Source organism: Trichechus manatus, unplaced genomic scaffold, assembly GCF_000243295.1.
Source record: "Trichechus manatus latirostris isolate Lorelei unplaced genomic scaffold, TriManLat1.0 scaffold00038, whole genome shotgun sequence".
NCBI lineage: Eukaryota > Metazoa > Chordata > Mammalia > Sirenia > Trichechidae > Trichechus > Trichechus manatus.
The window spans coordinates 2085378-2100051 of record NW_004443974.1 but is presented as its reverse complement, the minus strand read 5'-3'; the positions used below and the strand labels follow the sequence as shown (position 1 = coordinate 2100051).

Below are 14674 nucleotides of genomic sequence, written 5' to 3'. Positions count from 1 at the left end.
AGAGCCCTCCACCCAGCAATTCAGTCCCTCAGGGAGTTTGGATGTGTCTATGGGGCTTCCATGACCTTTCCTTGTACAAGTTGTGCTAGTTTCTCCTGTATTGTGTACTGTCGGGGTGAGGAGTATTTTTAAGTAAACAATAGGCAATTCGATGTGTCACAAAGCTCTGTTCCACGTAGTACTAGAAAAAGTTAGATGGCCCAGAGACCATGATTTCAAACTCCTAAGCACCTCAGCGGTGGAAGTAGATGCGCACAGAAACCCTTACATAATACTGTGTACTAGAGACACTTAATGTTTGTAGATTTTTCCTGGATATACCACTTCCCTAAAGAGAAGGAGTCCCTGAGTGGTGCAAATGGTTAACAGTCAAAGTTCTTGGCTGCTAACTGAAAGACTGGAGGTTCGAATCCATCCAGAGGCACCTGGAAAGAAAGGCCTGGCGCTCTACTTCCAAAAACATCAGCCATTGAAAACCTTACGGAGCACAGTTCTACTCTGACACACATGGGGTTGCCATGAGTCAGAGTCAACTCCAGGGCGAATAGTTTTAAAGAAAGCCCTGTGGGCGGGGGCTGCTGTCATTGGCCTTTATGTAAAATATCTACACAGGCCTCCGCGAAGCCCCGCATGTGAAGGACCTGTGGACTCCCTGCACCGTGCCTCCCTGCTGCCCACCCCCCACCCCCACGGTCCACCCACACTGTGGTCCCCCTCCTCCGCTACCATGGCTGCCCCATGTGTGCTATGCCACCCCCGCTTACTGAGATGTTTTCTGTGTTCTCATCTTATAAACGGCAGATGCCATTTGTGATGAAGCCATTTCTCTTAGGCACTTTTTCTTTTCTCATTCTGTTTGATAAATATGTTATTATAAGTCATTGCATTTAACTTTGGTCTTTTTTAAAAGAGAAAATTTGGAGCCGCTGTCAGACCCTTCCTATAAGGGGGCTCTGTGAAAGCGTGAAGGGTAGCAAGCCAGACCTTGCAACAGGCCATGAGGGCCGTGAGCCTGCAGATACAGCGCTGAGCACAGGCTATGGCGTTTTGTGCATGCACAGTTCTAAGCGTCTTGTTGTAAGTCAGTTAATATCTTAGCAACAGCAGATGGCTTCAGGTAACCTGAGCAGGGATGCAACCCCACAGGTCCTAAGGTTTGTGAAAGGGGCGGTGAGCTTGTCATTAGTGTCCAGCCCGGCAAGGGAGGCCAGCACCAGCACCACCAGCAGCAGTGGAGTCCCCTCCCTGGGCAGCCATAATTCGCCCCAGGCAGGATGGCGTAAGTGCTCTGGGAGCCGGTTAGGGTGGTCTCCAGTAGTGATACCTGGGGCAGTGTTATTGTGGGTACTTCCCTTATGTCCACACATGTACTTTGTTTTTAAACCTGAAAACTCTGGCCAGCAAGTGTTCCTTGCTCTGTGCAGTTCTGGGACCCTGGAGTGCTGCTTTTGGATGTGGCCAAGTGGAGGGAGCTGGGGGTGGAGCCAGGAGACAAAGTGGAGACCCTTCCAACCTCAGAGGTATGGCCCAGCTCTGAGCTTCAGTGGGCTCATCATACGATGGGAATCAGACCTTGTAGGGCTGGTGTGGGGAATAAATGACATCATGCTAGTGTAAGCCTTTGAAAACTGTTAATAATTATACCTAGGCAGGACTTTAGCCATAATAATAAATACTAGTAATATAGCACATAAGCTTGCATTAAAAGGAATGGTACTTGGACTTTACTTGTGGAGAATGATTAACTCTCTATCTTTGATATTAATCTAAATTTTCTTTTACAAGTTGCACAAAGTGAAGCACATTATAAGTTCACAAGAGATAGACTGTACAAGAGATACTAGATTGTACACAGTCTGAGGCACCAAATGTCGTGTGCCTTCTCCGCCGCTGTCACCCTGCCATGTGGGGAGGCGGTCACACCCAGAGGGTGGAGGTGGCAGCCGGCGGAGGAGGTCCGAGTCTGAGAGCGGTCCTTGCGACCAAGGCAGAATTCAGCGTTGCCGCAACCACAGCCCACCGACGTATTCGAGGTTCTGATTTCAGGGAGGAAGTCACCGCGGCGCACTGGAAGACCTCGCACATTTTAAGTCAGGTTTTCCTTTGGGTCCTGGGGTGCCTCCAGCCCACTCTGAAGTCGCCCTGCAGCCTGGGGGCATTGGGGCCAGGTCCTCGCGGATGCCGCAGGCCAGCGGACGGCGGGTGCTCGCGCGGGGCCGTCTGCTGGCGTCACGGAGCAGCCAGCACGGGCAGTATCGGTGGCGGTGGGCCTGCCCTCTTCGCGCCTCGCCTACCACGCTGCAGGCCCCGGCGGCGCAGCCGGGTGCAGCGCCCTCGTCTCCCCCGCCCCCAGCCTCTCAGGAGCCAGCTCGAGACCTGCGGCTGGCCTGTGTACAGCAACCAGGTCACCGGGCAGGGCTTGAGACCCGGCCCTACTCTCTAAGCTCGTCCTGGGCCTGCCGCCCCGGGCCTGGGACTGCGCCAGCTTCCGCGAGTGCGCAGCGACTCCTTTCGGGTATGTTCTCTGTGGAGAGATCGTTCTGCAGCACTGCTACCCCCACGTCATTGCTCACCACTTCTTTCCAGAGCCTGAGGGCGGCCGCAGACAGCTGTGGGAGCGGCGCCCGCCCCGACTGGGAATGCCTCTCAGCTGAGACGGGGCGCAGCGCTGGCCTCTTAAATAGAAGGAAAAATTCTGAGCCCCAGCTTCTTCTTTCAGTCAGGAAATACAGGGGAGGAGGGTGTAAGAAAGAGTTAAAAGGTTACTGAAGAAAATTTTCGGCCAGACTTAAGGGGCCAGCCAACCCATCCTGACCTAGAGTAGCCGGCCAAGTGGCACAGAGCTGCGACGGGACTCTCGCAGCAGGTATGGCCCTTGGAAAGAACCCTCTGAAAAAGACGATTTCACTAAGCAAGTGATACACCTTTCCCAAACCGAATCACACATATTTCTGTACACAAGACAAAAATATAAAGGCTTTTAATGCAAATCAAAGCCAATCGATGAAGTGTGTCACAACACTCAAACCTTAATGAAAATTAGGTTTTTCCTTCCAATACTCATTTAAGTGAATGTTATACTTTAATATCTATTTAATAGATAGTTTAATATATGCTTCCTAACCATCCCTTGGAATTCATTTAAAGTTACCAGAAAGAAAGTGATCTGTAGATCCCAAATGAAATACCTTTCTAAACCCTCTCCTCCGCTTGTTCCCTAACTGGAAGGAAATTGCTTAATGCCTTTAAATTGTAAATTTGATAAACACCCACATATATCCTAGGGGGAAAAACACTTTGATTTGGTAGAAGTCTATTTTTTATTAGTTCATTTAACAAGCTTTTAGCAAGCACTGCTGTGAGCCAGACGCTCTTCTGGGCACAAGCAACATGGGAGTGGGGCAGGAGCCCTGGCACAGGTCATGGTGGGGTGTGTGAAGACCCAGCAACTCCTTTCCCCCTTGAGCCTACTTATGTGTGGGCCTGTGGTAAAGTAGTAGATACTCCTCTCCAGCTGCATTATAACCCATTATTGACTTTACTTTTCATCCCTTTGACCCACTTTTGGATTAGATTTGCAAGAATAATGTCATTAGTTGTGGTAGCTTTTTAAAAATCAAGATCTATTGTTTTCAGATTTAAAAGTCATTCAAGTATGCATTGCATGAATGCATTTTAATAAACCAAGCCTACTTAGTTCTCATAATTCTATTTTATGCTCCACAGATAAATTTCCTCCTAATGCCTGTTCTAGTGGGAATGAAATTCATTACTGCAAAAATGGGAAGGATAACTCAGGCCATGTCTTACTTTTTCTTCAAACTTCTAATTTCACCACTTTCCACAAGGGCTGGTCTGAGATTGGCTAGTGCACCTAAATGATATCTGTAATGCTTCATATCCAGTAACATCAGGCCACCTCAATCCCCTGCTTTAAATTCTTCACTGGTGTGTCTTCCCTTCCAAGATCAAGGCTAAAATCCCCATCCAGCCCTTGCATGGTCTCAGTTCTGCCTTTCCATGGCACCATGGGCCGCACTGGCTGCTGCACTCTGCCACCTCCCTTCCCTCCTGGCCTGCAGACCATCTCAGGCCCCTTCCTGCACGTGCCTTCCCTGACCCCTTGAGCTGGCCTAAAAGTCCTCTCTGCTGTGCTCTCAGGGGTCTTCTACACACTGTGATGACTGTGACAGCAGGAACTTTGCAGCAGACTCTGTATGTCTCTGCACCTCTTATACATCACTCACTGAGTAGCATCCTACACACTATAAAGGAATGTGCAAGTGTTAGAGTAAAGAAGAAATCTTTATATCCTTAATTGTAATAAGGAAAACAAGAAAATTATTTGTAGTAAATATGACAGACAAAACGTTATATAGAGTCCAACTGAGAAATAGAAAAAAGCCACCTGTCAAGAAATCACATAAGAAGAGATGTTATTAACAAACAAATAAGAATATTGACGTTACCTTATTAAAGAAATGCTAAACTAAGCAATACTATCATACCTATTAAGGAGATAGATATTTAAGATGATGTTAACACACAACGTAGTGAAATTAGTATACTATAAATTGATGGTCACAATGTACATCAGAAAGTCCTTTAAGGAAACACTTTCTAAAAGGGTTTTTCTACATCTCTAATATTCATACTTTTTGACACAGTAACTCCTTTTCCAGGAATCTACCCTAAGGAAAGGGTTTCAGTACAGAAAAGACTTTATGTACAAAGATATCCATTACTGCACTACTAACGCAATTTGGAAACCTAAATGTCCAATGATGGGGAATGTCTAAGTGAACTACAATATATCAGCTCAGTGGAATATCAACAAAAAATACAAAACAATACTTACAGCAACCTAAAAAGTAGAGTGAGACATTGCATGTATGGTTTGATTGTAACTATTTAAATATGTATATATCTGGACAAAGACTGGAAAAGATGAAGCAAAAATGAAAATACTTGGTTAAATGGTGACATTGTAGGTAAGTGTTAAAACTTTCTTTTTAATTATTGATATAATTTTGTGTGTGCAATAAATGGAAATTATAAAAAGCTAAGGAACATTTATGTAAACTCACAAGTGAGAAAAAAATCAAAGGACCATCACTGCATACCCCGTGGGGAGCAGAGACTCACTGGGAGGGCAGGAACACCACCCCCACCCCAATCCTGCAGAGGGCAAGGGCCAGCTCCCATCTCTGAGAGTCCATGGCTTTCTTCACTTGGCCTAGGCACTGTGGCTGGTGTGGATGAGAGCACTGCTTCTTCGTGGCCTGCTTGTGACTGATGTGGCAATGAGAGATTGGAACAGAGCCCAGAGCACAGGTAAGAGGGGCAGGGCCAGGTGGAGAGCTTTGGCCAGTAGTCCCCAGAGCATGGGAAGCAAGCATAGTGCCTGCCCCTACCTCTACAGCCCAGGGTCCGGCCCACTCAGGTTGGCTTCCCCCAAGTGCCTGGGGAGGCAGTGGTGTGCTCGGAGCTGACCTAGCAGAAGGAGAAAGCATGCCTGCCTGCGTGAGCAGCAGGGACAAGGCCAGGGCAGTCTGTGTTCTTTCTGCATAACGGGTTCCTGCTGTGTCTTGCAGCTCCTCCTATCTTAAAAAAGAAAAGAACACTTTGAGCTGTTTTTGGTCCTAAGTTCTGTTCTTTATTTTCAGTTAAGAGAATGAAGAAAAACTCAGGGCAAAAGTGAGTAAGTGAGGAGCTCAGTAATGTGCAGTCTGTCACTTTGTGAGTGGTGAAGACTTCCACAGGGACCAGTAAACAGTGAGAGGAGCAGACATTCCCTCCCTGCCCAGCTGCATACACACCGCACCCGCCCCAGGGGCTCCTGGTCTGTGGCTGGGTATTGGAGCACTGCATTGCCTTCTCAGTCAGTTCTCTTGGCCCCCAGGATGACTTTGTCACGTGACAGACAAGAAGCACTACGTTCATTACTTTTGTGATTGTTGAGAAGCAAAGAACAAATGTCTCCTCCTAGTTGGTGGCCCTGTGCCTCAAATCATTGCTAGACTGTACTTAAGTCAGAAGAGCAGCATATATCACAGGTCTACTTGGTAGCAATTCGGGAATGTGGAGACTGGTGATTATAAATAAGTTTTCCTTTCAGGCAGGGAGGGGAACCCTGAGGTTCCCTCACCTGACCAGGATCTGCCCCATCTCATGGGCTTTGCCTATCCTTCTGCCTTTGAGAACTTCACCTGCCAGGTGGACACCGGCCCTGAGCTCATGTTTGTCCTATAGAACCTGCCACGTGCAGGGCTTCTTCTGGCCTCCTCAGGAACATGATTTCTGAGAGAAAACCCCTTTTCTATCTCAGCACACCCTGGTGTTTAGAAGAACTCTTCAGACTTGTGTCCTGTCTGGTTCTTATTGCAGAGGAAAAACCTTTTACTGCGGCCCGTGTTCCCATGTTGTGACATGTCCTGCTCTCAGAAGGCACCTGCAGGTCTTCTTGGACTGCCCCTCCAGATCTGGGTGCTCCGTGAAGGTCAAGGTAGGGCTCAGTCGTCTGGCAACATGCTTGCTCCTCCACACCCACCATGTGGAACTGAAGGTCATGGTAGGGGTCAGTGCACTAGCCATGTGTGTACTCTTCCATGCCTACCACGTGGACAGTGAGAGGGCTGTGGTAGGGATCAGTGCACTGACTATGTGCTTCTTCACGCCCACCATAGGCAGATCTTGTGGACTGGTGGGCAGAGGTCTTGCCTGCAGCTCTCATTCCAACTCTAAGGGGAGTCCCTGGAACAGGGGAGGAAGCTGCCACGTATGTGCATAAGCCTGGCCTGTGGTCTGAAAAACAGAAGACAGGTGGTTCCAGACTTAGCCTCCTGGTTTTTGAAACATGACTACTTTTTGCATGACACTTCTTCACTGGTGGGAAGTCACAGCCAGGTTCACTCTTGTTGTAGCTCCTGCAGAGCAGTATTTCCTCCCTTCTACGGTTGGCCACCTGTGAGGATGGGGTAAGTGCAGGCCCACCCCCTCTGGCCTGGTCATCTAGCTCTGCCAGTGCCCTCAGCTTCCTCAGGTGGGCCATCACCCAACCCAGGCTGCTGACCCTGTGCAGAAAGTAGCCTTTCACACTCTTCGTCTAAACCAGTGGTTACCCAAGTGTGAAATGGGACTAGTAGTGGTATCGTCTGAACCTGTCTTAACTTCAGAGGGGACAGTGTGAATCCAGATTAGCCCAAGGCTGATCCCTATGAGGTGGAGGTCAGACACACCTATACCCTCCAATCTTTTTACCAATTCTGATGCCAGCCATCCCATGGTACTCTCTACTTCTCTTCTGAATTCAGTAATCCATTGCAATGACCACAGAGAACTCACAGACCATACTTACAGTTAAGTGCTTTATTAAGGAACAAGGTACAACTAGGGATCGTGATCAACAGGCTACAACTCAGGATCAGGAAGCATGTAGGCAAAATCTCCCTTCTTCAGTGCAGGACAGCTCTCTCAGCTCCTCTCAAATGTACAGGCCTCCTCTCGGCCCCCCAGGAGGCCTCCTCTTGGCCCCCTCAGGACAGGCTCCTCTCAGCCCCCTTCACGATAGGCTCTTCTCAGCCCCCTCAGGACAGGCTCCTCTTGGCCCTGCCACCTGTCACCACTGTCTCTACTGCAGGGCCCCTTCCAGGCCTGTTGCTGTCTTCAGTGTTATGGCCCTTGACCAACGTCACAGCTCTTTTAGGAGGTTCCTTGTCTTCTATCTGTTTCCTCTCTCTTGTTTTTTTCTGCTTCTTTCTATCTGAAAAACCTCTGTGGGGCTGGCTGATTATGTCTATAAAACTCCTTGTCAATTTCAAGGCATAGCTGTTCCCAGCAGGGCCACAAACAGACCGATTCCCTCTTGGTAGGCCACAGACACCTCATTTGCATAATTCATAGTCACTTCATTTGCATGGTATATTGACCAATCCCTGCAAGGTGTGTATCAGTCACAGGGCAGACTGCAGCCCAGGGCCAGACAAAAAGTATCAAACCAAGTCGTTTATAGCTTACCCAGAAATTGTAACAAACCCTGTAGGGTAACAACTCAGGGCTTAGCCGAAAAATCTCTCAAACTACTTTTCCAAAACACCAAGGCAAAAGTCTGCATAAAGGAACTCATTTCACCGCACCAAGTGTGAAGTGAATGGGAATGCAGATAAATCCACAAACAGAATCTTTGAGAATCACTAATCTGAGCAGCTGTTCTCACGATGACTTCGAGGTACATCACCTGCAGAGCTTTGAAGAGTGTCCCAGCCTTCTCTGTGTGAGCCCAGCCCATCCCCATGGGCAGCTCTGCACCATGCCTTAGTTGGTCCCCAGTGTCTTCCAGCTCAGGCCTTTGTCTCAGAGACCACACTGCACATCGAACGGGTTTTAGGCCAGGCTGTAGGATAGGGCCTCACTACCTGTAGTCTGTAAACCCACATTCCCTTCCTGTGCAAAAATTGTCAAAAAATCCATGTGCTGAGAACTGTGTTCATTGCTTTTTCACATGTCACCTCATTTAATACCCCCCAACACCCCACTTTACTGCTGACGACTTAAAGGGCACAGGGCTTGTAGCTGTTCCTATGTTGGATGCAGCCCATTAGGGAACTCTCATTGCTACCCCTGGAGAAGTTACCACCTGGCAGAGCTGGCAGCCCACCCAGATGGGGCTGTGACGAGACCTTTTAGTGTTTTTTTTCTGTATTTAAGTTGACGTGTCTTAGTTATCTAGTGCTGCTGTAACAGAAATTCCACAAGTGGATAGCTTTAACAAAGAGAAATTTATTTCCTGACAGTAAAGTAGGCTAAAGGTCTGAATTCAGGGCGTCAGCTCCAGGAGAAGGCTTTCTCTCTCTCTCGGCTCTGGAGGAAAGTCTTTCTCATCAATCTTCCCCTGGTCGAGGAGCTTCTCAGGCGCAAGGACCTGGGTCCAAAGGATGCATGCTGCTTCTGGTGCTGCTTTCTTGGTGGTATGAGGTCCCGCACTCTCTGCTTGCTTCCCTTTCCTTTTATCTCTTACAAGAGATAAAAGGTGGTGCAGGCCACAACCCAGGGAGACTCCCTTTACATTGGATCAGGGATGTGACCTTAGTAAGGGTGTTACAATCCCACCCTAATCCTCTTTAACATAAAATTATAATCACAAAATGGAGGACAACCACACAATACTGGGAATCATGACCCAGCCAAATTGTTACACACGTTGTGGGGGGGGGACATAATTCAGTCCATGACAGATGTGTTTAAAGTGATAAGGCAGCAATACTTGCTCATTGGTTTTTGGTGTCCTTTTTTCTTGTCCTGGGGGCAGGAGGAAGGAAAGAAGGAGGTCCTGCCAGTAAGGGAGGAAACTGCCCAAGCTGAGTGGGCAGGGTTTAAGCAGGTGCTGAAGATGGCAGGTCTAGGTTGTCCGGACCATACCTTTGTAAAGACTCCTGCTTGAAGTGAAACATAACAAAAGGAACCAGATCCTGCCACCTAAACAAACTAAAACCAAACACACTTGGCTTACATGATCTTTATTATCTTTTCATGATCTTTATTTAGGGTTTGAGGAGTAAGTTGAAGCTTTAGAGGGTGATGCCTTCCCTGCAGCTTTGTGGTGGTCCAGAGCTGGGCCTCCCGAGGCTGGGCCTGATCTTCCCACTTGGCCCCGCAGGCCCCCGGAGAATGGCCATGGGGGACTGCGGCCCCATCACCCACCTGCCGAGCCCTCAACCTCTTTAGGGCTGGGACCCAAAGACCAGGAGGAGTTCCTGACAGAAGCCCTCTTTCATTCTCTGGCTTCCTTCTGGCTGAGGCTGGCTTGTTCTTCCCACACCATTCACTTCTCAAATAGAATGCTTCAGTGGGTAAAACCCTAATTATAAAGAGCTCAAAAGCATGCATGTGGGTGCATGTGAGCATGTGTGTCGAGTAAGGGGACACAGGTATTACCTCACGGGTGCTCTGGTTTCAGGGCTGATGCTCGTGGAGCCCAGAGGTTCACACTTTAGTAAGCCCCAGTCCCCGCCCCAGCTTTACTTGTAGTAGATAATCACGGCTGAGTTTGCCGGTGTGAGTATTTTAACCTGTCCGTGTTAATGTAAAGAAAAAAGATTTCACTCAAATAAAAAAATACTTATAACTCAGGATGATGTAGTTATTACTGAAGACTATAACTGCCAAACCTGACATTTTAAAAAGAAATGATTATTTGCTGACTTTTTAAAAGTCAGAATTGCATATTTTTACCCTAAATGAGCATAGGAAAGCCTGGGCCATTACATGCACACACACGCGCGCACGCGCATGCAAGGCTGACGAACCTAGCTCTTCTTCCTCTGTCCTCCCGGCTCCAAATGCTCATCTTCCCCCAATCTGCTCCAGCCAGCACTCTCCCTCCAGACCAGCATCCTTGAACATCTCTTCTATCCAGTGCTGTCTCCTCAATGTCTGGCCCTCTGGCCTCTTAATGAGCTCTTATAGAGATGAGTGATTGAAAGGCTACAGCTGAATTGCTTTCCACATCATGCACGAAGCCAGGCCCCAGGGTAGGCCTTTACCACACTGTAGAGTCAGATGCCTTTAGTTCCATCTCTAACCAATCTTGACCAGTAGTTCTCACTCTTCCCCATCACTGCACTAAACCACTGCCGACCTTGCTCTACCTTTTTTTACTAAGGAAGCCGAAATTTTTTACTAGTCATATTAAATAAGCTGGGTCTTCAGTACCATGCATCCTCACAGATGGAAAAACCAAGGTCAAATGGTGAGTGGGCCTCAGGCCAGGCTCAGACCGCAAACTGGCCCTCATATTCATTGCTATGGAAAAGCCATCTGAGCCTCGTGGCTGGCACATGCGTTCTCACATGCATGCAGTTCGTACAGGCCCCAGCCAGGACAGCCCTATCTGTTGTACTCAGCATAGCTGCGTGGCTCAGGGCTGGACTCACACATTCAGCTGCTTACGCTGCTGTCAGCTGCGACCTCTGGACATTCTGGCCTGGACCCCACACAGACCTCCCTCACAGCATGGTGTCTGAGACCTGAGAGCAGCGAGGCCAAGCTGGAGCACTTCTCTAACCAGGCTACAAGCCACGCACCCTGCACTCCCCTTACTGAGCTGGTCACTGAGGCCAGATGGGCCCAGGGGGAGGGCCGCCTCCCCAAGCCTCTGTCTCCTTAGCTGTGATGGATGAAGGGTGGAAAGACTGCTGTAGAGGCATGTCAAGTGCCTTGTCCAGAGAAGGGTAAGTGGCACCACTGATACTACCTGACAAGTGCCAGCAAGGTCAGTTTCTGGAAGAACACATTGCCTTCAGGGCTTCCATCTCCCAAAACTCAGGGATGTGTTTGGGTGGTGACTTGTCCCAATGCTTTTGAGCCTTTCTTTATTTTCAGCCCATTCACAGAGGAAGACGTTCTCAGTCAAGGGCAGGTCACACCATTCAGCCTCGTGGGGGCCACATACTTCAGAGCCCAGTGCCCTGTGTTCCCATAGGAAATGAAACTTGCCCTAGATTAACCAATAACCATAGGATAAACGCATTGCTGTTGAGTTGATTCTGACTCATAGCTACCCTATAGGACAGAGAACTGGTCCACAGGTTTCCAAGGAGTAGCTGGTAGATTCGAGCTGCCAACCTTTTGGTTAGCAGTGGAGCTCTTAACCACTGCACCACCAGGGCTCCCAACCAGAAGATACTTATCAAGAAAAAGCTTTCATCTCATTACTACAACATGTAAAGAGGTCTTTAGTCCACCGTAACTCTAGAAGAAGAAACGGGATCCTATTAAGGGAAGTTTGGGGCAAAGTATCAGGAAATCCTTTGTTGCTAGATTGGGGAAGTGTCCCAAAGGAAGTGGGAAACAGCTGTAGGCGGAGTGCCCAGCCCCAGCTTCCAGCTAGAGAACAGCCCCTTTATGTGTCCATTTTCCCAATTCCTTTCCTAGGACAGTAGTTGGAAGATGCTTATCATTACCTTCACTAACACAGTAACTCATTGCCATCGAGTCGATTCCAACTCATAGTGACCTTATAGGACAGAGTAGAACTGCCCCATAGGGTTTGCAAGGAGCACCTGGTGGATTCGAACTGCAAACCTTTTGGTTAGCAGCTGAGCTCTTAACCACTACGCCACCAGGGTTTCCTACACAGTAGTGAGAGATTTTAAATTTTTCCTTGTGTAAAAACATAATTCAGTTATCAGAATAAAGCATCCCCTCATTTACCATAATGATAGGGCTTATAAAGCAGTCCTTCGTTTTTTTAATATTTTTCTCCTTACCAATGTTGTTCTCACCATTTGAGCAAGAAAGAAGGTCATGTCCTGGGGAAAGAATCTTCTGCTCTGGCTTTTTGGTGCTGTGTTGTTGGGAACAGAACGTCCAGGGCTAACTCTGTTTGTTTTAACCGGCATGCCTTTATCACTGCAGAGTTACGAAGTGAAGAGTGTCCTCGGAAAGGAGGTGGGGCCGTTAAACTGCTTTGTCCGGTCCATAGCCAGCCACCCGACAAGCTGCGTCAGACTAGAGGAAATTCAGCGCCTCAGTGCAGGGATAGCCTCTGCAAGGCACCCTCTGCTGCCCGAGAGTCTGTGAACTTTGCAGTGTGGCTGTATGGGTACTTGGTGGTGGTGGTGTGTTTATTTGTGAACAATGGACAGAATGAACGTAGTTTATGATCTTGAAATGGAGTTTACTTGGATTTTTCTGGGGCAAATATTAGTAAATTGGCTTTGTAAACTATAAATAAAATAGTTTTCTACAATTTTATACTTTTATTATCTTCCTGTGGCCATCTACAAACTTAAGAACATGTTGAAGTTAAATAAGTTTGAGGTCTTCATTTTGTCGATAATATTAATAGATCAGAAAAATGATTGTTGTAATTCTAACGTGTTTGAAATTTTACCATGATTCAGCATGTTTTTCTTATACTGTTTGTTTTAAACATTCCCCTAAAAAATACCCTGGAAAGCTAAGCCTTTGTCCCATTTTGTAATATTACCGTTCTTCTACAGTAAATGTTCAACTTAAGCCCTTTGCAGTTCAGTATTTTTGGGAAAATGTGCTAGGAAACTATGTCAGAGGTGAAACTGTTACCCATAAAGTTTAGATAAGCTAACCAGTATGATTACAGTTATACTGAGTAGAGATATAGATAGCTCACTATACAATATGCCTGTTTAAATCACGCTGTGTAATGTGCACAGAGCAAAGATTACACAGTCTCAAGTAGCCGTTGTCGGAGGTTGTATTACTTAACTAAGGACAACCCTTTATTCATATGTAGATAAGGATATGGTTATCTTTTGCTTTGTTGGCAGAGATTTAAATTGGCGTGAAACTAAGAATTAGCTTTCGACACTGAAGATTTCCTGTGTTTCCTTCCTTATAGCAATATAATTATGACAGTCCATGGTTAATTAATTACCCTTAGATAGCAGTTTAGACCAAGAAAAGGTGTCCAGTACCCAAACTGGGGGGCAAGGCAGATGGCTCTATTTGTTAGGGTAAGCCTTGAGGCATTATCATTATTGGTAAGATATTTGGTTTAAGTAGCCTTTTAACCAACTACAAGACTATTTTGTATTTGTACTCACTTTCAAAATCTACTTGTAGTTGTCCATAAGACAGGAAAGTGAAAGCAAAGTCCCCTGAAAACCAAAGAAATGCAAACAGGCTTCTCTGATAACTGACCCCTTCTCTGTCCCTCATCTCTGAAGAAGGGCCCCCATATCCACCCGCGGAGGCCTCCCCTCTCCACGTCGGGCCTTGAGTTTGATCCACCTCCAACCTGAAACTGCTTTCTTATCCTGCGTTTAGTCACGCTTCACTGACCTCGAGCAAGTGAAAAATTCGGAGGTAGCCTGTGGCATATTTGAAACGCAAACCAGATCCCTTCTGAACTCGGTTCCCCCATAGGGGCACATCCCTTGTCCCGTGGCCTCCCTAGGTGACCTACTGCATGTTCCAGGACGGATGATGGGCCCTTCCTCAGCGGGGTCCCTGGCCACCTGCCTGCGGGAGTCACTGCGAACACAGGAGGCAGGTCTTGTTTTAAATGCTTTATTCTTAAAAATATTGTAAAAACTAATATAAAAAGGTGAGCATGCTCAGTCTTTTCCTCTTAGCTACAATATAAAGGATTTGAGACCTCATTTTACAAATGTACCTTAGCTGCATCGATAGGAATTAGATGTAGAAAAAGCCACCATTATAAAAATAATTTATGAGAAAATAACCAGTCCTAGCTTCTGGCGCAGTTGCGGGCGGTGAGTGCCGGCGGGCTCTGGACCGCGCCCCGCCCGTCGGGCTGAGGTATGGGTCGTTGGCGAGTCTCTGTGGACAGCTGGCCGGCGTCACCGGCCGTCAATGGCCCCAGCTGGGAGGAAGGGAGCGCCGGGCAGCTGCTTGAAGAACTGCCGCAGGCCGACCAGGTCCCGCGTGAGCTGCTCCACGCGTCGCTGCAGCTTCTCGTTCTCGGCCGACAGCTCCACCAGCTTCTGCTGCATCTCCTGGTTGCGCCGCTTGGCTTTGTCGCGGCTCTTGCGCACGGCGATGTTGTTGCGCTCCCGCCGTTGCCGGTACTCGGGGCTGCCGCGGTCTGGGCCCCTCTTGCCGGTGCCCTTGTCGCGGGTCGGCGCAGGTGGCCCGGGGCTGCCGCGCGGCGGCTCGGGAGACGCGGGCGGCG

The 14674-nt window shown here is 48.0% G+C and overlaps 2 protein-coding genes across 2 annotated transcripts in view; one reads left to right on the top strand and one right to left on the bottom strand.

The window, feature by feature from the left end:
- The window catches only part of SPIDR (scaffold protein involved in DNA repair), a 129530-nt gene extending 116918 nt beyond the window's left edge, over window positions 1–12612 (top strand). Inside the window, 4 exon segments of the mRNA XM_023730649.1 lie at window positions 5241–5334; window positions 6388–6505; window positions 6924–6977; window positions 12415–12612. Coding sequence (XP_023586417.1) covers window positions 5241–5334; window positions 6388–6505; window positions 6924–6977; window positions 12415–12579 — 431 coding nt within the window. The 3' untranslated portion in view covers window positions 12580–12612.
- A 1694-nt stretch (window positions 12613–14306) lies between these two features.
- CEBPD (CCAAT enhancer binding protein delta) overlaps window positions 14307–14674 on the bottom strand; it is a 922-nt gene continuing 554 nt past the window's right edge. Inside the window, exon 1 of the mRNA XM_023730650.1 lies at window positions 14307–14674. This exon is cut by the window's right edge and continues 554 nt beyond it. Coding sequence (XP_023586418.1) covers window positions 14343–14674 — 332 coding nt within the window. The 3' untranslated portion in view covers window positions 14307–14342.